This window comes from Oncorhynchus mykiss, chromosome 6, assembly GCF_057628025.1.
Source record: "Oncorhynchus mykiss isolate SJ-2025 chromosome 6, ASM5762802v1, whole genome shotgun sequence".
NCBI lineage: Eukaryota > Metazoa > Chordata > Actinopteri > Salmoniformes > Salmonidae > Oncorhynchus > Oncorhynchus mykiss.
This window is the reverse complement of record NC_143027.1, coordinates 50,566,354-50,590,209: the sequence shown is the minus strand read 5'-3', so window position 1 is coordinate 50,590,209 and position 23,856 is coordinate 50,566,354. Positions and strand designations below refer to the sequence as shown.

Sequence of the window (23,856 nt, the reverse complement as noted above, 5' to 3'; positions counted from 1 at the left end):
TATTACATAAGTGATATACAGTATAATGATTTCTCACCATCAAACAGTTGACAAATCTTACATTTACTACATTTCCCCCTATAGCCTACACTAGTCTAGTTCTAAAGAGAGACGCTTACCATATGTTCCGGTTGGCCAGAATGTAGCTCTCATCCATGTCAATTGATGCGTTTTGTTCAAAGAATATTTCTCATTCATTAAACATATTTTTCAAAGGGCCTCTGTGTGTTGGTAGGAGGAATTTGTGTGGATTTTGGTGTGTAATGTAAGAAGTAGAAGCTTTATGCTGTGCGGGTGGGCCGGTGTTTTCTTATTTCTTTTGTGGTTTTGTTCTACCTTAAGTTATTTTCTAGTATTACATTTTGATTGATTATTGCATTGTAGGGTTTTGATTTGGCAAGAAAGGCATTTCACTGTACTTGTGCATGTGACATAAATCATTTACATGTGAAACTTGAAGGGTTATAAGTACCAGGATACACCTGCTCTGCTCAGAGAAAAGTGGGTTCGTCTTCTGTATTAGACATTTTGCTATTTACAACGGCTGGATATTGTGTCGTTTTGTTTGGTCTACAATGTGGACACCTACGATCGCTTTGCTTTTCATGTGTTCTCACTGTTTTGTGCACAGCCTCAAATCATATGTAATCCAAACCTCTAAAGAAGTGATGGATCCATTGGAACAGGTGAGAGGACCTGCAGTGGATTGACCAGTGATGCTTAGGCTTCAAGTGTTTCAAGTGTTTCAAGTGTCTCTTTTTTCAGATTGAATTAGGCCAATGCTTTTCTTCGTAATACAGGTGGACCCGCACAGTGGAACGGTGTATGTACAGAATAATGTGAACACACGTCGCAGGGCAGATCCATCTTCTCGGCGTCACAGGACAGCTTTACCTGATCAAGAACGCAGTCTGTCAGCGGTGAGTGCTATAGTGTGTGAGAGAGAGATAAGAAAGAAGGGATCTGAGAATGTTATCACTGGGTAGTCAAATTAATTCTTAAATAATATAATATGTTTCTAAACACTTCTACATAAATGTGGATATTAACATGATTACGGGTAGTCCTGAATAAATCGTGAGTAATGATAAGTGAACAAGTTACAGAGGCATAAATATCATACCACCCCAAAAAAGGATAACTCAAAAGCTTGATGTAATAGTTGAAAGTACAGTAAAATAGGATAACTCACAAGCTTGATGTAATAGTTGCAAGCTAGTAATATGGGACCAAATACTATCGTTTGAATACTGCAATACACAATATACTTCTGTTCCTCTAAAATGGGTGGACTATATACAAAAGGTGCTGTAATTTCTAAATGGTTCACCCGATATGGATGAAAACACCCTCAAATGAAATTCGACAGTCTGCACTGTGACCTCATAACTATTGTATCATTTCAAATCCAAAGTGCTGGAGTACAGAGCCACAAAATACATGTAATTAACCATTTTTCCATCCAACCTTTTTGTGTGAGAAAGTAGCTACATGTTCCGATACAAAATGTGATGACAGGCCTGATGGAAACAGAACATTTTTCGGTAAACTTTCCAAATGTGGACAAAACAAAATACGCTAGACAATGGGTCCTTTTTGTGTCAATAAAATGAATGATTCCAGAAATGTTGGTGGAAATGATTTTATGTGCAAATATCGATATAATAACCATCATATCGAAGTAAACTTGGACTCACGTGATGACGTGTGGTCCTCCCACTGCGTACACAGTTTATTAGGCTACAGATGAAAAGTTAAGATGAACTTCACAGGGTGGTGAAAGTGCAAGGTGATGAGCTTGATGCTCCTTTCCAAGAAATAACGAGGGTCTTATTCTGGTGACATGATCATCGATGCTTGGCTGCCATTTGACAAATACAAATAACCAGGCTCTTTTTTATATAACAATCTCATCAAGTGGGCTATAAGTGTTTCTGCGTGCTGTTGGCAAGAGCACACGTGCCAATACCAGAGTTAGCACACTCGCTATGTAATGGGAAAAAATTGTGAGAAAACCAACAGTTTTCATTTGGTACATTTTTAACCGCAAATGTATTATTATGTCACCACGTTATCACTCACATACTTTTATCTGGAATAAGTCCATTTAATGGAAGTGAAGTGAAAATACGGATGTTGTTTTTCTGAGGGATTAAAGGAAAGTACATACATCTCTCATGTCCATTTTTGTATGTTCATTTTGAGATCGTTTCCTTCGACGAGTATCACTCTTCCTCGCTCTTGTTTCCCGGTTCCATGTCGGGATCACCGTTAGCTTTGGATTCCGACCTCAAGCTCAGGTTGGTAGAACTGATAGGTGGTGTTACACTTCATTTGGTCTTCCCTAAGGGTTTTAAGGTGGTGTTTCTGTAAAGCTGCATTGTAAGCAGCCTTTTACAGTTAAGAAATGAGTGAGTATTGTTAAAATATTGATGTTAGAATATTCACATTAAAATGTGTCACCAATTGGATGGAAACCTAGCCACTGTCCCAATACTTTTGGAGCTTACTGTTTATGGTGTGACCTTATGTGCCAAATGACCTCTTAATTAAAACTGAAAGCGGCAATCTGCAGATGAAGGGATGGGGCTGGAGAAATGTAACCACTCTCAAATTCATGGACAAAGTAGTGACTTCCATGAGATCAAAATGACAGTTTTAACAATGTTGAGGCTACACAGTGTCTGTTTAGAGTTACACCGTTACAAACAATAGAGTAAATAAAATAAGCTTACATGTTGGGCTCTGGTGGGGTATGACAGTTTAACTAAATTCAGGACGCATTTATATCATATTCTTCAAGCACAGGAGGTTGGTGGCACCTTGATTAGGGAGGACAGGCTTGTGGTAATGGCTGGAGCGGATGAGTAGAATGGTATCACATGTTTCTATGTGTTTGATACCATTCCATTAGCTCCGTTCCAGCTATTATTATGAGCTGTCCTCTCCTCAGCAGCCTCCACTGTTTCAAGAATAAATGACTATATCATGAATTCAATCCTTTAATTGTGCTGCTGAGTGGTAATGTGTAAGTGGTAATGTCGTTCCTATATCTACAGAGAAATACCTGCAATGGATCTCAGAAAAAGAACCAGAGTAAAGAAATAGTTGCTCATGATGATGACGACAACATAAGGAAAGGTAAGAAAGCTTGGAAAAGGAAAGCCCGGTCCCAAACTGTGTGTGCTGCCTCCAACTCTTGCAGCTCTGCATATCTGAGTGTGGTATTAACTGTCCTGTTCCCTCTCCAGTTGCAGAGAAGGCCACATGCGTGCGCTCTGGAGACTGTGAGGCAGGACTGTGCTGCGTCCGCTATTTAACAGGGAAAAGATGTCAACCCATCCCAAAGGAGGGAGATACCTGCCTCCTGCGAGGAGGACGCTCTAAACACCGGAGGAATCTTGACCGCTGCAACTGTGCACCCGGGCTAATCTGTCATGCCCAGGCTGAAAGCCCCAAAAACCAAGGAGTTTGTCAACCTAAACTGAGAGAGAACGGGAGGAGTGCTAGACACTCAGGCAAGAGGCGTATGGCTGAGAGAAGATGTGGATGACTTAAGCCTTTCTTTTACTCAACACATTTCACTCAATAAACTACCTTTGTGCCATTCTTTGTTTAAAATGTTAAAGGCTAAATGCAAGTTAAGCTTTTGTAAATGTATATTTCATTCCATACAAGCTCCGGTGGTCTACTCTTTGTTTTTATTTGAGCCCCTCACCTAATCTTATTCATCTTTAAAAGACAAATCCTCACATTTCATAACTTAGCCAGTCCAGTCAGTGACCGATCAGAATCTAAAAGTGGGGTTAGCACAAAACCCCATGTGGCAAAATGCTGTACTTTAAAGGCCAGGTAGCACATATTGTCAGATATTAATGTAGTTGGTGCTGTATATTAACTAATATACATTAGTTCTAACTAGAAAAAAATCTTTGTTGTTTACAATTACACAACTTATGTTCCCGCATATAAAAACCACGAAGACTGCCGGAAAGGCCCGAACGCAAGATCGTAATTTCTATGAAGAACATAACATTTTATAGCCTGTAGCCTGTACTGTTCATGTAGAGCTGGTGTGCATGAGTGGCACTTCACTTTTTTAGGAAAACAGCTGTGACATTATTGATCCTAAGATCAAAATGTTATTTGTGTAATGAAAATGAATTGTGAAATAAAAAATAAACTGCAATTTCCTCAAATGATTGTGATTGTGCTTTCAATATAACCTTCAATGGTACGGCTGGCTATAAGATAGCTTTGGAAAATCATATTTATTTTAATCAAATTGGATGATATTTGGATGAAACCAGTTGAAAGTAGGTTGACCCAAGTATAAAATAATTACAGTAGTTAGCACATTGATAAAGTTCCATCATAAAGTTGCAGGTCCCCTCTCCCCTAGCTGAGGAACGCTCAACTCTGTTCCCTTATTTCAAGGTGGAGTTGAGTTTTGATAACTGGCCGTGGGATTTGCTAGTAACAGCATTGAGCCACCATCAGTTGATTCTTCTAAAAATGTCAATTCTCAAAATGCTGGGTGCTGAAATTTATACAACCATTGACGTTTTCCTCATTGCTCTTACTACATAAGGTGAGATTCAATTGGGTGCGTGCTATCCGGAAACCTTGCGACGTCCCTACCCTAAACCCTTCGCCTTACCCTAATCTTAACACTAACCATAACCCTAACCATAACCAATGATGCCAACTTCAATGGTGTAGGGGTGTCCCAACGATCCCGGATAGCACGGAGCCAATTGAATCTCAGTTTACGTAGTACGAGCAACGAGGAAAAAGTCAGGTGTTGTATTTGCTAAAAGTTTTTATTAAAAGTATGAATTTCAGCACCCCGCAGAAGGGCCTTAGTTGTACAAGACAAACATAGGTACCGGTAAGCGTTTTCAGAATTTACATTTTTAGAAGATTCGACTGGTGGCTCAATGTTGCTAGTGAATCCTGCGAACCCATTATCAAAACTCAACTCCGCCTCAATGTAAGAGAACAAAGTTTAGCGTTAATCAGCTATCGCCCAGTGTGATGCCGTGTTCACATGCTAGCCGGAACTAGGAAACTCTGGAAACTCTGACTTGTTAACTGGTTGTAGTCACACACATGCCATGTTCAACCAGTTAGCAAATCTGAAATGTCTGAGTTTCCTAGTTTCGACTAACACAGCATTAAACACTGGGATTCAGGAAGCAGGCGATACCAAGGATACAGGGAATTGCAGGGAAACTTAAATCAGTTTTACCTTACCTAATCTTTAAACATGTTAAATGCGCAACCAGAGGGAAAAAAACATTCTAGACCACCTGTACTCCACACACAGAGATGCGAACAAAGCTCTCCCTCGCCCTCCATTTGGTAAATCTGACCACAATTTTATCCTCCTGATTCCTGCTTACAACTAAAAATTAAAACAGGATGCACCAGTGACTCGTCTATAAAAAAGTGTTCAGATGAAGCAGATGCTAAACTACAGGACTGTTTTGCTATCACAGACTGGAACATGTTCCGGGATTCTTCTGATTGAATTGAGGAGCACACCACATCAGTCACTGACTTTATCAATAAGCGCATCGAGGACGTCGTCCCCACAGTGACTGCATGTACATACCCTAACCAGAGGCCATGGATTACAGGCAACATTCGCACTGAGCTAAAAGGTAGAGTTGCCGCTTTCAAGGTACGGGATCTAACCCGGGAGCTTATAAGAAATCCCGCTATGCCCTCCGACTAACCATCAAACAGGCAAAGCACCAAATCAGGGCTAAAATGGAATCGTACTACACCGGCTCCGGCGCTCGTCGGATGTGGCAGGGCTTGCAAACTATTACAGACGACAAAGGGAAGCACAGCCGCACAGCCGCACAGCCGCACAGCCGCAAGTAAGACCTTTAAACGGGTCAACATTCACATGGCCGCGGGGCCAGATGGATTATCAGGACGTGTGCAACGGGCATGTTCTGACCAACTGGCAGCTGTCTTCACTGACATTTTCAACATGTCCCTGATTGAGTCTAATACCAACATGTTTCAAGCAGACCACCATAGTCCATGTTCCCAAGAACACTAAGGCAACCTGCCTAAATGACAACAGACCTGTAGCACTCACTTTCAAAGGCTGGTAATGGCTCACATCAACACCATTATCCCAGAAACCCTAGACTCATTCCAATTTGAATAGCGCCCCAACAGATCCACAGATGATGCAATCTCCATTGCACTCAACACTGCCCTTTCCCACCTGGACAAAAGGAACACCTACATGAGAATGATATTAATTGACTACAGTTCAGCGTTCAACACCATACCTCAAAGCTCATCGCTAAGCTAAGGACCCTGGTACTAAACACCTCCCTCTGCAACTGGATCCTGGACTTCGTGATGGGCTGCCCCCAGGTGGTGACGGTAGGTAGCAACACATCTGCTACACTGATCCTCAACACTGGAGCCCCTCGGGGTGCATGCTCAGTCCCCTCCTGTACTCCCTGTTCACCCACGACTGCGTGGCTAGGCACGACTCCAACACCATTATTATTATGTAGTTTGCAGACGACAACAGTGGTAGGCCTGATCACACGACAATGACAAGACAGCCTATAGGGAGGAGGTCAGAGACCTGGCCGGATGGTGCAAGAATAACAACCTATCCCTCAACGTAACCAAGACTAAGAAGATGATTGTGGACTACAGGAAAAGGAGGACCGAGAACGCCCCCATTCTCATCGACGGGGCTGTAGTGGAGCAGGTTGAGAGCTTCAAGTTCCTTTGTGTCCACATCACCAAGAAACTAGAACGGTCCAAACACACCAAGACAGTCATGAAGAGGGCACGACAAAGCCCATTCCCCCTCAGGAAACTAAAAAGATTTGGCATGGGTCCTCAGATCCTCAAAAGGTTCTACAGCTGCAACATCGAGAGCATCCTGACATGTTGCATCACTGCCTGGTACGGCAACTGCTCGGTCTCTGACCGCAAGGCACGACAGAGGGTAGTGCGTACGGCCCAGTACATCACTGGGGCAAAGTTGCCTGCCATCCAGGACCTCTACACCAGGCGGTGTCAGAGGAAGGCTCTAAAAATTGTCACTGGCCACAGGCAACCTAGTCATTGACTGTTCTCTTCACTTGCATGGCAAGTGGTACCGGAGCACCAAGTCTAGGACCAAAAGGCTTCTTAACAGCTTTTACCCCCAGGCTATCAGACCCCTGAACAGGTAACCAAATGGCTACCCGGACTATTTGCATTGTGCCCCCCCAACCCCTCTTTTACGCTGCTGCTACTCTATGTTTATCATATATGAACAGACACTTTAACTATACATTCATGAACATACTACCTCAATTAGCCCGACTAATCGGTGCCCCCACACATTGGCTACCCAGACTATCTGCAACAATTTACGACGTTTGGAATGAGACTGATGTGAGGTAAAAAATAATTCATACATTCGAAGACTAATTGATCAGATATGAAAATATCTGAAAGTTATTCTAGGAAAATTATAACTTTATAATCTGAATATATTCCTTGGTGCCCTGACTTCCTAGTTAATTACAGTTACATGATTAATCAGTTTAATCGCGCAATAATAATTACAGAGAGTTATTTGATAAATAAGTCTTCAGTTTTAATGATGCCAAAGACACGACACTACCCATTTAACAAAGTGTCCCTTTTCAAAAATATTACAGGCTATGTAGATGGGCTCCTGAATCTCCTCCTCAACGAGGTCACCCTTGATCCAACGCCGTGCGTGGGGAAGCTGTGCAAGCTGTCCATCCAAGGACCCCTGTCTGTGAGAGGCCTGTCAAGGAGGAGGCCATACAGTGCCTTCAGAAAGTATTCATACCCCTTGACTTTTTCAAAATGTTGTTGTTACAGCCTGAATTTAAAATGCATTAAATTTAGATTTTTTTTGTCACTGGCCTTACACACACTACCCCATACAGTACAGTACCGTACAGTACCACATTTAACAGTTTGGACACACCTACTCATTAAGGTTTTTCTTTATTTGACTATTTTCTACATTGTAGAATAATAGTGAAGACATCAAAACTATGAAATAACACATATGGAATCATGTAGTTACCAATAAAGTGTTAAACAAATCCAACAATATTTTATATTTGAGATTCTTAAAAGTAGCCACCCTTTGCATGATGACCGCTTTGCACCCCCTTCGGCATTCTCTCAACCAGTTTCATGAAGTAGTCACCTGGAATGTATTTCAATTAACAGGTGTGCTTTGTTAAAAGTTCATTTGTGGAATTTCTTTCCTTCTTAATGCGTTTGAGCCAATCAGTTGTGTTGTGACAAGGTAGGGTTGGTATACAGAAGATAGCCCTATTTGGTAAAAGACCAAGTCCATATTATGGCAAGAACAGCTCAAATAAGCAAAGAGATGGTGTGGGGGTGCATTGCTGGTGACACAGTCTGTGATTTCTTTTAGAATTCAAGGCACACAAAAGCAGCATGGCTACCACAGCATTCTGCAGCGATACACCATCCCATCTGGTTTGCACTTAGTGGGACTATCATTTATTTTTCAACAGGACAATGACCCAACACACCTCCAGGCTGTGCAAGGGCTATTTAACCAAGAAGGAGAGTGATGGATTGCTGCATCTGATGGCTTGGCCTCCACAATCACCCAACCTCAAACCCAATTTTATTACCTTGTATTGTTTTTTCAAGCATTCGGATAGGAGGTTGCATACACTGTAGAGCGGCTGGGTACCTTTATTAGGCTTAAGGCTCCAAGTACTTTCTTTAATGTAAAATTACGTCTCACCATTATTTCACACCTTTATTTCTTACGAGTGTTCATGTTGATCATTATTTCGGCTATGCTGGCCTATTGTAAATGATTTAGACTGGATTTCTGTATAGCACTTTGTGACATCTCCTGATGTAAAAATGGCTTTATAAATACATTTGATTGATTGATTGATTGATTAACTCTGCCTGTTTTTTCAAGCTTCCTGGTCGTTTTGTGAGAAAATATACAATTGATTGAATTCTGAGTGTTAGGTTCTAACTAAACATAGTCAAAACTCACGGAAAACTAATACAGCTCAAACCAAGTTTATTCACCCACTGGGTCACACATGCGCATAAGACAGAGACATATTTACACAAGTACATATATTTATAACTTCCTCCTGTGCTAAGTCTACTCCTTACATATCTGGACAGCCAATACTTCTCAGTTGCTAGGCAGGAAGTTAAATTATATGGGTAATGAACTGTTCCTTCTCCCTTCGTGTGACCTGACCTGACCTCGGCCCCCATTCCTCACTAATCCACAGCTATCCACCCTTATCAGTGACTGCAACCATATGATTGCTTTTCCCCTTACTTAGTAAAATTCTAAGCCCCTGGCTTATATCCAACCTCAATTGACCCCTACACATTAACTTCTGGGGTAGCAAGTGTTTCTAATTACAACCCAACAACTGAAACCAGACTGTGGCCCTTCTCCTCTCCATAGGATACCTAATATCTGATACTAACATGTTCTGACAGAATGTAAACTCTTTGCATTCCCCTTGCTCTCTCAGTAACATGAATAAGGATATTTCATATTTAACGTTTATACCCCATCAGTCCCCCATTTTGAACATTAACTCCATACTGTTCAACATTATATAAACTTGTAAATTACTTGTAAATGAACAAAAAATAAAACATGATAAACATTCTCAGTTGATTTGTATCTTTACACCTCTGAGACTAATGGCCTCTGATCTATCGTCACACTATGCACACTCTTACTCCCTCTTCTATTGGACAACTGATAAGGACAATTCAGCTGGAGCTTTTGACTTCCTACATTTCAGCCGGAGCTTTTGACTTTCTCCTTTTCCTCCTTTGTGTTCCTATGAGAGTTTTCAAATCGAATCAAATTGTATTCGTCACATGTACCGAATAAAACAGGTGTAGACCTTACAGTGAAATGCTTACTTACGAGCCCCTAACCAACAATGCATTTTCAAAAATACGAATAAGAATAAGAAATAAAGTAACAAGTAATTAAGAGAAGCAGTAAAATAGCTAAATTAAGACTATATACAGGGGGGTACCGGTACAGAGTCAATGTGCAGGGGCACCGGTTAGTTTAGGTAGTATGCACATGTAGGTAGAGTTATTAAAGTGACTATGCATAGATGATAACAACCGAGAGTAGCAGCGGTTTAAAAGATAGGGGGGCAATGCAAATAGTCTTGGTAACAATTTGATTAGATGTTCAGGAGTCTTATGCCTTGGGGGTAAGAGGCTGTTTAGAAGCCTCTTGGACCAAGACTTGGCGTTCCAGTACCTCTTGCCATGCGGTAGCAGAGAGAACAGTCTATGACTAGGGTGGCTGGAGTCTTTGACAATATTTAGGGCCTTCCTCTGACACCGCCTGGTATAGAGGTCTTGGATGGCAGGATGCTTGGCCCCAGTGATGTACTGGGCCATATGCACTACCCTTTGTAATGCCTTACGGTCGGATGCCGAGCAGTTGCTATACCAGGTGGTGATGCAACCGGTCAGGATGCTCTCGATGTTGCAGCTGTAGAACATTTTGATAATACGGGGACCAATGCCAAATATTTTCAGTGTCCGGAGAGGAAAAAGGTGTTGTCATGTCCTCTTCATGACGGTCTAGGAGTGTTTGGACCATGATAATTTGTTGGTGATGTGGACACCAAGGAACTTGAAACTCTTATCCCGCTCCACTACAGCCCTGTTGATGTGAATGGGGATGTGTTCGGCCCCCCTTTCCTGTAGTCCACGTTCAGCTCCTTTGTCTTTCTCATGTTGAGGGAGAGATCGTTGTCCTGGCACCACACTGCCAGGTCTTTGAGCTCCCCCCTATAGGCTGTCTCATTGTTGTTGGTGATCAGGCCTACCACTGTTGTGTCGTCTGCAAACTTAATGATGGTGTTGTAGTAGTGTTTGGCCACACAGTCGTGGGTGACCAGGGGGTTCAGGAAGGGACTAAACACGCACTCATGAGGGTTCCCCGTGTTGAGGGTCAGCTTGGTAAATGTGTTGTTGCCTATCCTTACCACCTGCGGGTGGCCTGTCAGGAAGTCCAGGATCCAGTTGCAGAAGGAGGTGTTTAGTCCCAGGGTCCTTAGCTTAGTGATGAGCTTTGTGGGCACAATGGTGTTGCACACTGAGCTGTAGTCAATGAACAGCTATTTCACATGGGTGTTCCTTTTGTCCAGGTGGGAAAGGGCAGTGTTGAGTGCGTTTGAGATTTCCTCATCTGTGGATCTGTTGGGACGCTATGCGATTTGGAGTGGGTCTAGGGTTTCTGGGATAATGGTGTTGATGTGAGCCATGACCAGCCTTTCAAAACATTTCATGGCTACAGATGTGAGTGCTACAGGGCTGTAGTCATTTAGGCTTTCTTGGTCACAGGGACTATGGTGGTCTGCTTGAAATATGTAGGTCAGGGAGGGATTGAAAATGTCAGTGAAGACACTTGCCAGTTGGTCATGCTGTGAGTGCACGTCCTGGTAATCTGTTTGGGCCTGCGGCCTTATGAGCAAATACATTAAACAGGTCAACATTCACATCAGCTACGGTGAGAGTGATGACATAGTTGTCCGGAACAGCTGATGCTCTCATGCATGCTTCAGTGTTGCTTGCCTCGAAGCGATCATAAAATACATTTAGCTCGTCTGTTAGGCTTGCTTCACTGGGCAGTTGGTGGCTGGGTTTCCCTTTGTAGTCCGTAATAGTTTGTAAGCCCTGCCACATCCGACGAGCGTCAGAGCCGGTGTTGTAGGATTCAATCTTAGTCCTGTTGTCACACCCTGATCTGTTTCACCTGTCTTTGTGCTTGACTCCACCCTCCTACAAGTGTCACCCATCTTCTCAATTATCCCCAGTGTATTTATACCTGTATTCTCTGTTTGTCTGTTGGCAGTTCGTTTTGTTTGTCAAGCCTACCAGCGTTTTCCCGGTTTTCCCTTCTGCCTGCCCTGAGCCTGCCTGCCATTCTGTACCTTGTCACAACACCCTGGATTATTGCCCTCTGCCTGCCCTGATCCAGAGGCTGCCTGCCGTTCTGTATCTTTTGGACTCTGACCTGGATTACTGACCTCTTCCTGCCCTTTGCCTGTCCCCTGTTCTAGTAATAAACATTTGTTACTTTGACACTGTCTGCATCTGGGTCTTCCCTAAAACGTGATAGTACGAACTGGCCATGACTGACCCAGCAGACTTGGACCAGCTCCACCATGCCATCTCCTCCCAAGGAGCCATCATTGGAAGGCACAAGAAGTTGCTTCGTTCTCTTATGGAAGGGTTCCAGAACTTGGCCGAACGCCTGGACCGAGCGCTTAACACATTGCTGGAACAATTCCGCAGGTTGTCTGTTAGGCAGTTTACCACGATGGTAACCTCCCAGCCCCTCAATAACAGCAGCGCCACCTCCCTGGCCACCCCGGTTTCCCAGGAACCCCGCTTAACTCCCCCGGAATGCTTCCATGGAGAGTTGGGCACCTGTCAGAAGTTTCTCGCTCAGTGTTCCCTCGTCATTGAGCTGTAGCCCTCCTCCTTCCCCTCGGACCGGACTAAGGTAGCATACCTCATCACGCTAATGTCCGGGAGGGCTTTCCATGGGCTACAGCAGTATGGGAACAACAGTTGGCCATATTCTTGGAGGGACGGAACATCCGTTCATTGTGTCCACAAGAACCTGGAATATCTCCGCACCGCCAAGTGTCTCAATTCCAGTCAAGCTAGATGGGCCCTGCATTTCATCCAGTTCAACTTCTCCCTCTCATACCAACCGGGATCCAAGAATGTCAGGCCGGATGTGCTGTCACCCCGCTATAGCTCCACAGCTACAACCCCGGAACCAGAGACCATCCTTTCCACCCCGTGCTGAGCGGAATAGGGAAGCAGGTTCTGAGGCGCAGCGTTCCCACCCTGGCCTTTGTGCGACAACGCTTTTGGTGGCCTACCATGGTTCCTGACATCTCCGTGTTCATCGCCGCATGCACGATCTGTGCGGAGAATAAGACTACTCGGCAACCTCCGGATTACGTACAACAGCGTGGTACAGTTCCCGCCAATATCCAGCAACTTTGCACAGCCATTGAAGTGGAGTTGGACAACATTCCACAGGCCACAATCAACAGCCTGATCAACTCTATGCGAAGGAGATCTGTCGCGCTGCATGAGGTAAATTGTGGTCATACCAGATACTGACTGGTTTTCTGACTGGTTATCCCCTACCTTTTTTTTAAGGTATTTGCAAAATAACTATTTTAGATGCAGCAGTTGTGTGCTAGAATGCTAACGCTCATTGATATAGGCTGTAACAAAAGCTAGCCAAAGAGCCATTTTACTGGTTGAAGTGTTTTTTAAGTATAATACAGTTGATTTGCGATGATGACACAAACATTACATTATGCAGGACATTCATACGAGCCTTAATGTATCAAATACTTATGTCATGCAATAAAATGCAAATGAATGACTTAAATATCATACAATGTAAATTTTCTGGATTTTTGTTTTAGATTCCGTCTCTCACAGTTGAAGTGTACCTATGATAAAAATTACAGACCTCTAAATGCTTTGTAAGTAGGAAAACTGCAAAATCAGCAGTGTATCAAATACTTGTTCTCCCCACTGTAATTCACTGTATCACAATTCCAGTGGGTCAGACATTTACATACACTAAGTTGACTGTGCCTTTAAACAGCTTAGAAAATTCCAGAAAATTATGTCATGGCTTTATAAGCTTCTTAAAGGCTAATTGACATCATTTGAGTCAATTGGAGGTGTACCTGTGGATGTAGTCCTATATCGACATAACCTGAAAGACCGCTCTGCCAGAAAGAAGCCACTGCTCCGAAACCGCCATAAAACAGTCAGACTACGTTTTGCAACTGCGCATGGGGATCGTACTTTTTGGAGAAATGTCCTCTGCTCTGATGAAACAAAATAAAACTGTTTGGCCATAATGACCATCGTTATGTTCGGAGGAAAAAGGGGGAGGCTTGCAAGCCGAAGAACACCATCCCAACCGTGAAGCATGAGGGTTGCAGCATCATGTTGTGGGGGTGCTTTGCTGCAGGAGTGACTGGTGCACTTCACAATATAGATGCATCAAGAGGCAGGAAATGTATGTGGATATAGTGAAGCAAAATCTCAAGACATCAGTAGGAAATTTAAAGCTTGGTCGCAAATGGGTCTTCCAAATGGACAATGACCCCAAGCATACTTCCAAAGTTGTGGCAAATTGGCTTAAGGACAACACAGTCAAGGTATTGGAGTGGCCATCACAAAGCCCTTAGAAATCCTATAGAAAATTTGTGGGCAGAACTGAAAAAGTGTGTGAGCAAGGAGCCCTACAAACCTGACTCAGTTACACCAGCTCTGTCAGGAGGAATGGCCCGAAATTCACCCAACTTATTGTGGGAAGCTTGTGGAAGGATACCCAAAACGTTTGACCCAAGTTAAACTATTTAAAGGCAATGCTACCAAATACTAATTGAGTGTATGTAAACTGCTGACCCACTGGGAATGTGATGAAAGAAATAAACGTTTTAGTAAATCATTCTCTCTACTATTATTCTGACATTTCAAATTTTTTAAACAAAGTGGTGATCCTAACTGACCTAAGACAGGGAATTTTTCCTAGGAATAAATGTCAGGAATTGTGAAAAACTGAGTTTAAATGTATTTGGCTAAGGTGTATGTAAACTTCTGACTTCTACTGTAAATAGCTGCTTATTTTGCTGCTGTTCTATAAAAACTCCTCCTTGTTGTGCCACCAACTTGCGCACATCGCCCTTGTGCGGCAATGTTTGCAAACACAGAAAGCAGTCTATAGGCTATTCTCATTGAGCAGTATCAAACACACTATTAACTATTCACCCACAACTCTGTCTATCGCCGTTGTAATCGACTGTGAATCCAAAATGTTCACATACTGGAGATTTAAAAATGATTGAGAATCCTCCAATTACAGAACTAGAGAGTTCCCGGCTGAACCTCACAAAATAATAGTTTGAAATCCGCACCTCACGAAAGGGTAGTTTGAAATCCGCAAGTTAAGATTCAAAATTTGATTTCAAAGTGCACATAGGCTATTCCGTTAAAACGAATACAGCCTACAATGTTTTATCAGATCAGATTTACTCACAAGGCAATGGCATACAACACAGCGCAGGCATAGACATTTTTATTTTAAAAAATTAAACAATTACAGTTGAAGTCGGAAGTTTACATACACTTAGGTTGGAGTCATTAAAACTTGTTTTTCAACCTCTCCACAAATTTCTTGTTAGCAAACTATAGTTGTGGCAAGACTGTTAGGACATCTACATTGTGCATGACAAGTAATTTTTCATACAATTATTTACAGACAGATTATTTCACTTATAATTCACAGAATCACAATTCCAGTGGGTCAGAAGTTTACATACACTAAGTTGACTGTGCCTTTAAACAGCTTGGAAAATTCCAGAAAATGATGTCATGGCTTTAGAAGCTTCTGATAGGCTAATTGACATAATTTGAGTCAATTGTAGGTGTACCTTTGGATATAGTTCAAGGCTTACCTTCAAAATCAGTGCCTCTTTGCTTGACATCATGGGAAAATTTAAAAAATCAGCCAAGACCCCAGAAAAATAATTGTAAACCTCCACAAGTCTGGTTCATCCTTGTGAGCAATTTCCAAATGCCTGAAGGTACCACGTTCATCTGTACAAACAATGTACGCAAGTGTAAACACCATGGCACCACTCGGCCATCATACCGCTCAGGAAGGAGACACATTCTGTCTCCTAGAGATGAATGTACTTTGGTGCGAAAAGTGCAAATCAATCCCAGAACAACAGCAAAGGACCTTGTGAAGATTCTTGAGGAAACAGGTACAAAAGTATCTATATCCAGAGTAAAACAAGTCCCAAATCAACATATCCTGAAAGGCCGCTCAGCAAGGAAGAAGCCACTGCTCCAAAATTGGCATAAAAAAGCCAGACTACGTGTTGCAACTGACATGGGGACAAAGATTGTACTTTTTGGAGAAATGTCCTCTGCTGTGATGAAACAAAAATATAACTGTTTGGCCATAATGACCATTGTTATGTTAGGAGGTAAAAGGGAGACGTTTGCAAGCCGAAGAATACCATCCCAAACGTGAAGCATGGGGGTGGCAGCATCATGTTGTCGGGGTGTTTTGCTGCAGGAGGGACTGGTGCACTTCACAAAATAGATGGCATCATGAGGAAAGGTAATTATGTGGATATATTGAAGCAACATCTCAAGACATCAGTCAGGATGTTAAAGCTTGGTCGCAAATGGGTTTTCCAAATGGACAATGACCCCAAGCATACATCCAAAGTTGTGGCAAAATGGCTTAAGGACAACAAAGTCAAGGTATTGGAGTGGCCATCACAGAGCTCTTACCTCAATCCTATAGAAAGTTTGTGGGCAGAACTGAAAATGTGTGTTGAAGCATGGAGGCCTACAAACCTGACTTAATTACACCAGCTCTGTCAGGAGGAATGGGCCAAAATGCAACCAACTTACTGTGGGAAGCTTGATGAAGGTTACCGGAAACGTTTGACCCAAGTTAAAAACCTGTTGAATCTAGGGGTCATTTTTTTTTATTTTTGGAAAAATAACATTCCCAAAGTTAACGGGCTATTTTTCAGGACCAGAAAATAGAATATGCATATAATTGACAGATTAGGATAGAAAACACTCTAAAGTTTCCAAAACTGTAAAGATATTGTCTGTGAGTATAACAGAACTGATATTCCAGGCAAAAGAATGAGAAACGTCTAATCAGGAACACAGCGGTTTCTAAATAAGAGTCCCTTCCTATGCTTCCCTATTGAGCAGTGAATGGGATATCAACGAGATTCATTTTTCTATGGTTTCCTTAATGTGTCTAGTATCACAATACATAGCTTCAGGCTTTTATTTCGAAAAATGAGCCTGAACGACAACATTGCGTCAGTGTCCACCTGATGGCTCTTTGTTTAATTGTCGTGCAAAAGACAGAGGTAGCCATTTTTTCACCCGGTCTTACTGAAAAAAGCTCTGTCCCGGTTGATATATTATCGAATAGATATTTGAAAAACACCTTGAGGATTGATTATGAACAACGTTTGCCATGTTTCTGTCGGATATTATGGAGCTAACGTTCGGTGTTGTCGTGACCGCAATTTCCGGTCGTTTTCTCAGCCAAACGTGAAGAACTAACGGAGCTATTTTTGGCTACAAAAATACTTTTTCTGGAAAAAAGGAACATTTGCTATCTCACTGGGAGTCTTGTGAGTGAAAACATCCGAAGCTCATCAAAGGTAAACTATTTAATTTGATTGCTTTTCTGATTTTCGTGACAAGAATGCCTGCTGCTGGCTAGGCATAATGCTATGCTAGGCTATCGATAAACTTACACAAATGCTTGTCTTGCTTTGGCTGTAAAGCATATTTTCAAAATCTGAGATGACAGGGTGATTAACAAAAGGCTAAGCTGTGTTTGAATCTATTTCTCTTGTGATTTCATGAATATTAATATTTTCTAGTAAGATGTTTTGTCCGTTACGTTATGCTACTTAGTGTCATTTAATGACAATTCTCCCGGGTCCGGGATGGGTAGTTCCAAGTTAAACAATTTAAAGGCAATGCTACCAAATACTAATTGAGTGTATGTAAACTTCTGACCCACTCAGAATGTGATGAAAGAAAAAAAATCTGAAATAAATCATTCTCTCTACTATTATTCTGACATTTCACATTCTTAAAATAAAGTGGTGATCATAACTGACCTAAGACAGGGAATTTTTCCTAGGATTAAATGTCAGGATTTGTGAAAAACTGAGTTTAAATGTATTTGGCTAAAGTGTATGTAAACCTCCGACTTCAACTGTATGTATTCATTCGGGTTCACAGTGCGGAGGTCTCTGTACCAAACAGTTAGATATGAAAACATGTACCGTTACAGCCCTACTTATTAACCATCAATTACTCACATTACTTTAAAATTATTTCATTTGTCTGTATTACATTTATTTTATTTTATGACTTTATTTAATTTCAAGTCATCTCATCACTAGATCTATGTTGTCTGACAAAATCATAATTTTAATCGTTCTTCAAAGTAAATAAGGCATACTTTTATTATTGCCGAATACCAACTATCAATCACTTAGGTCATGTTCAGTATTTTCCATATAGCCTACATTAAAACCAGTAGATAGCGATAACGCTGACATCATCCACGTATTCCTATGGGAAACACCTGATGGCGCATGAAGCCGGAAGTATTTGAATTTGAAGCGTGCCATATTGCTGAATGGGGCTAAATGGCACAAACACAAAATAAGTAAATAAATTGCTAATGATCATGGTGAAAGTGGCCGTAACTAGCATAGGATCATGGCCGATGTTGCCGTTTCATTCTACCTGCCCATTCTGCCAGCCCATGATTGGTCTGTGTCAATATGTGATCCTGTGTGACGACAAAGGTAGCAGTCGGAATGGATAACTATTTAACTAAATATCTCGATTTGTAGAGATCTTTTAAATAATTCACAGTGGGGATCGAACTTCATAATAAACAAATCGTAATTTACACCTTGCAGACCAGGGCTTTTGGCACCGCTAGGTTGCTACGCCATAGTCAACCAGCAGAGCGCTTGACTTAACATTCCAGATTGGACACTGGGGGCCTGGTATTTTCAGGTAGAGATACCTTGCGATGCAACCTGTGTCTGTCCTTCATTATTTTGTCTCTTTTCTGTAGCAGGTGTAAAAGAAACACAGCCAGGACTAGTAGACGCGCAATGGATTATGGTCATTGTAGTTCATTAGAATATTGGTCTGTTGTTGGAGACTACAACTCCCTACTACATTGCAGTTTGGGCTTGATTTGATTTATCTCTAGAGAAAGTCCAATGGGTAGATCAGTCGCTGACTGCAATTCAGTCGATGTCAAACAAGCCCCTTGTCTTCAATTTGATTAATGTGTGTGTGAATTTGGGGGATAGGTCCTCAACGTGTAGATGGACTGAGGAAACTTTTGTTTGATGAGTGGGAGAAGGTCCAGGAAAATGGAGGCGAGTAGTGTGGACGAAATGGAGAGAGGTTGGAGAAGCAACACCTGTGCTGGTATGCGATCTATGGGTGACCGTTCTGATGATATGGAGCAAGGATGAGGCTCAAGGAGCTGAATGGTCTGTAGTGGAAAGACATAGGAAGAAGAGAGATCATGAAGGCAATGGAGCGTCTCGTATAGAAAGCAAAAAGAGGGTCAAGGTAAGAAGCAAGCGTAATATTGTGTCAGAGTGGAAAGTTGTGTTGGTGGTTGATGAGACCACAGGGCCTCACTTACACCCTATCTGACTAACCAATGCCATAGAGAAAGAGATAGATGAAGTTAAACTAGCCCGGTTAATTTTAAATGGTAGATTGCTCATATCTTGTTGTGGCCAGGGTCAGCAAGGGAAGATTCTGTAAATGGAAAAGCTTAATGGGAAGAAGATTAAAAGCCATGTACGGGGAGGATGTGGAGTGGCGCCATGTGAGGACGTACTTTTCTGAGCTCCTCACTAGAACATTTAAATATTTTACCGGTTTGTTCCAAAACATATAGGCATATTGTAATTTTGATCAAAATACCGCTCGACAACTTGAGACTCAATTTTAAGGCTTACTGTCACGTCTTTGTCATTTTTGTCAACGATTCCAAGCACCAACTGCAAGAATCAGCCTAAGGATAATGCTAACAGACCAGCTAGCCTAGCCAAGGACCGTGAGGCTACACCAAAGGCTGAACAATACACAGGCGAGGCAACTGGACAAGAAGCTATTCTACAGGCATTAACTGAAATTAAGCAGGAATTCATTGACAACGTGGACAAAAAGGCAGAGATGCAGTCGGTAGAGTTACGAATACAGGTTATCCAGCTGAGAGAGGAGCTGAAAACTGCCACTGAACAGGCTAGATCCAACCACGAGGCACTGGACATCCACATGACCAGCCTGGAGACCTTAGCTAATGTCCACTTTTACTCGATCACCACACTGGAAAGGAATGTTCTCCAAAAGAAAAAGGAAATCAAGGAAATGAAAGAGAAAAACTTGGAAGCTAGAATTTACGAGTGATTGGTGTGAGAGAGAGACAGAAGGACTGATTTATTTTCAAGTTTTCCACTCCGCTAGCCAGCACCTCGCCTAATAGGTGTGCCTTTCTTTTTCTTCTAGATTGCAGCCTGGATTCAAACCAGGGACTGCAGTGACACCTCTTGCACTGAGATGCAGTGCCTTAGACTGCTGCCCCACTCGGGAACCACTCTGGGTTTGGTCCTGCAGGAATTGTCAGGTTTGTGCAGGATTTTCTACATTTCTGCAGGACAATTCATACTTCCTGGAGGACCTTTTTGGACTTTTTTAGGACTTTTTTGTAAGGGTATGCAAGAAATGGCGGCGGAAAAGCATTAATGCGCAAATATTGATATAATAACAATAATTTGAAATAGACTTGGAGTCACGTGATGACATGGTGTGTGGTCCTCCCACTTCAACTCAGGAAACAATGCCGTTTAGGCCATTAGGCAACAGATTAAATAAATGATGAACTTCACAGGGTGGTGAAAGTGCATGGTATGAGCTTGATGCTCCTTTCCAATAAATGTCGAGGGTCTTATTCTGGTATAATAATAATCAATGCTAGACTGCCGTTTTGAAAAATAAAAACAATTCTTGCTCTGATCCATAATCTCATCATGTAGACTAGTACCCGCACTGTATCTGAGTCATGGCTTATAAGGGCTTCCGTTTTTGTTTTAGCATTTTAGCTAATCCTAAACATTTTCCTAACCTTAACCTAATTATGCTACGTTCATTCTGCTAACCTGCTGCATAGATTCTCCCAACCTGCTACAAAAAGTCAAATCTGACATTAATTCAACAAAAAGCCCTTCTAGCCATTGGGGCGGCAGGGTAGCCTAGTGGCGGAAGGTTGAAAGTTCAAACCCCCGAGCTGACAAGGTACAAATCTGTCGTTCTGCCCCTGAACAGGCAGTTAACCCACTGTTCCTAGGCTGTTCATAACTGACTTGCCTAGTTAAATAAAGGTACAATTAAAAAAAAAAAAAAAAATTAAAATTAGCCTGTATCTGCGAGATGTTGGCTAGAGTGCACGTGCCAAGACCAGAGTAGGCACATTTGGTATTTAACACAACAGATGTTGTGCCAAAACTATTGGTAGAGTTGGAAATGTGATGGAAACACATTGAACATTAGAATAATTAAAATGGTGTGAGAAGGTACATTTTGTGTGCAAGACTCACACACAGATTTTTATCTGCAACAAGTGAGTTTGGTGAAAACACACCACTAGTGTCATGTTTGGGTTTACCTGTGGGGAGTGGTGGGGGTAGGGAGTTCGTGTTTGGCTTGATGTCAGGCAGGTAAGTGGGCTTGACGTCATGGCCAGGAGACATGTAGGGGGCATCACACTGCCTGGGGTTATGGGAGGGGTGGGGTTTCCAAGAAGGGGAGAGCTTGGATAACCAGGCATCACCCTGCCCAGCTGGAACACAAAGAAAATGAGAGCAGGGTTAGGTTGCTGTACAAAAAATACTAGCAATGTGTTTTGCTTTGAGATTTTGGCATTCAGAGGCAACGTAGGTCTACATCTCTACACACAAAGAGAAGCCTGGTCCCAAATCTGTTTGTGCCGTCTTTCCAACTCTTACGGCCATTGGCAAGACGGCACAAACAGATCTGGGACAATGTCACACCTAAATATAATGAAAGTGGAATGAGTTCTCTCACTCTGTCTCCCATTGACTGCAGCCTGGTTGAAGATGTTGTAAACTCCACTGACTCCCCCAGCCGCTAGTTCATTGTCCATTGAACTGCTCCGATGGAAAGGCAAACTGCACAACACTGGTTTGTACTCTGGACTCTAGTTTGGGTATTATTACAGTAGCCAGCCAGGGCATACACACACATAGGAGGGAGGGTGTGAAAACAGTACAGCCCAGCAGGCTGTGCAACAGACAGACAGGAATAGGGGTTCGACAGATATGTTGGTGAAGTTGGACACGAACAAAAAACGACATTAGGTTAAACTCAATATAAAGCTCAAGCTTAATAAAATAAATAAAATGTACGTAGGTGTTAACATAGTATTATAATTCACACGGTATATTTTAAACTTATGGCTGTCAGTCTACAAATGGTTTGCATTAGAAAATATGTGAAGTCATTCGCTGAGGGAGACTCACTTCAGCGTTGTATGGGCATTTGAGTCCCTGCTGCGGCCTAGTGTGTCCCTGCTGAGCCCTGGGGTAGCCTGGGTGTTGGGGCATCCTCTGGCCCTGAGGGGCCCCATTGACGGAAAACGAGCAGGACCCATCCCTGCCGGGGACGTGCCAGGGGGACCTCTGGGGCCCGGGTGTTGCATGAACTGTGTGTTGTAGCCCGCACCGCCACCCATCTGAAAAGTCCTCTAGGTTAGTGTGGGCATGTTATGGCGGGTGAGATAAAGGAAACAGAAGTCACTTTGATGTTCTCTGTTTTCCCTGGGTTACATGGTTATAATAACGTATAAATAAGGTCCATATTGAGCAGTGTTGCAAAGTCGAAGAACTTCCGTTTGTTGAAGATGACATAAGCCACTCACTCCTATAGCCAGCCGGGGGTGCAGTATCCACTCAGACCCACAGAGGCCACCATTTTGGTTTATTTTTCAGCACAATACATGGGTCTTGCAGGCAACTCCCATAAGGCGTATGTGTCTCAACCCCTGGCTTGCAGTCATCCTGAGACCACTGTAATTCTATAGCAGACAATATCCACTACAAAGTAGGATTAAGTTGCCCCTGGACGCTGATCTTGGGTCAACACTTGGGCTGGGCCGTGGCTATATTTATATCTGTCTGTCTGTCTTTCTGATGCTTCAGACCATCATTCATATGTGTTTCTACATAACACATCGGCACCCACCAATAGCAAACCCCAGGCCTATATTTGGACCAATAAGACCATAGATGTGCTTTGCAAAATGAACCTATAGGACAAGAAATATGATGATTCTTCATTGAACTACCTTGTGATCTAGCAGAGCCAAAAGTGTGCATAGGAAATAATAGTCACGGGTGACTATAAGACTGATGCCAACAATAAACATTCCAAACATGGAGCACAGCCACCTGTGGAGAGATAAATACCTCCTCCTTAATGGGAATCATCAACAACACTCTCTCTCACACACACACACAGAGGAGGAATGGGACCAGATAATGATCATTTTGCGCAAAAATAACAAGTTAGACAGAACCACTGGGCAAAAAATTGACCAGTACATCCAGCATTTCGGGCAGTCTGCCCCTGCACACACACATTCACACAGACACTAACACTGATTCACACAACCCCCATAGGCTTACATGAGAACTTATTTTCTGAGTGACTAGACTTTTATATATTGATAATTGATAGATAGGAACAAATAGAAGTAACCAGGAGAGGATCAACGAAAACCTACCTTCACGTTTTGTTAAATTGGTGCCAATAAGGTAAGAAATGCTTGCTGGTAGGAAAGCCATACCTACAAATCAAACGCAAAACACTGTCAAACAAAGGAAGGACTATTTAATCCATAGGATTTACTGGAAAGAAAAAAAACGTGACGCAAAAACGTACCAAGCAGTCATTTGGGAGAGCACATGGTCTGCATCATCCAGATGGGAAGTGTGGGCTCCAGAATGGCAACTCCCATGTTGGCGAAGCACAGAGAGCCTGAAACCAAAGCACCAAGGTCAGCTCACTTCTGTTTTACGACTATGCCTGCATCCCAAATGGCAATGT

General features: G+C 42.4%; 1 protein-coding gene and 1 long non-coding RNA gene across 2 annotated transcripts; one reads left to right on the top strand and one right to left on the bottom strand.

Moving 5' to 3' along the window:
- Positions 1-497: 497 nt before the first annotated feature.
- On the top strand, positions 498-4,199 carry LOC110526114 (uncharacterized). Its single transcript, XM_021606745.3, has 4 exons — positions 498-686; positions 801-920; positions 3,060-3,141; positions 3,252-4,199. Exons 1-4 carry the CDS (start codon positions 576-578, stop codon positions 3,551-3,553), a joined length of 615 nt encoding a protein of 204 aa, XP_021462420.3. The 5' UTR covers positions 498-575; the 3' UTR covers positions 3,554-4,199.
- Positions 844-23,856, bottom strand: LOC149982905 (uncharacterized). The gene is made up of 4 exons (XR_016496732.1): positions 23,692-23,856; positions 21,817-23,596; positions 21,398-21,571; positions 844-927 (listed from the first exon to the last, which is right to left on the bottom strand). It is a non-coding gene; the product is annotated as an uncharacterized LOC149982905 (long non-coding RNA).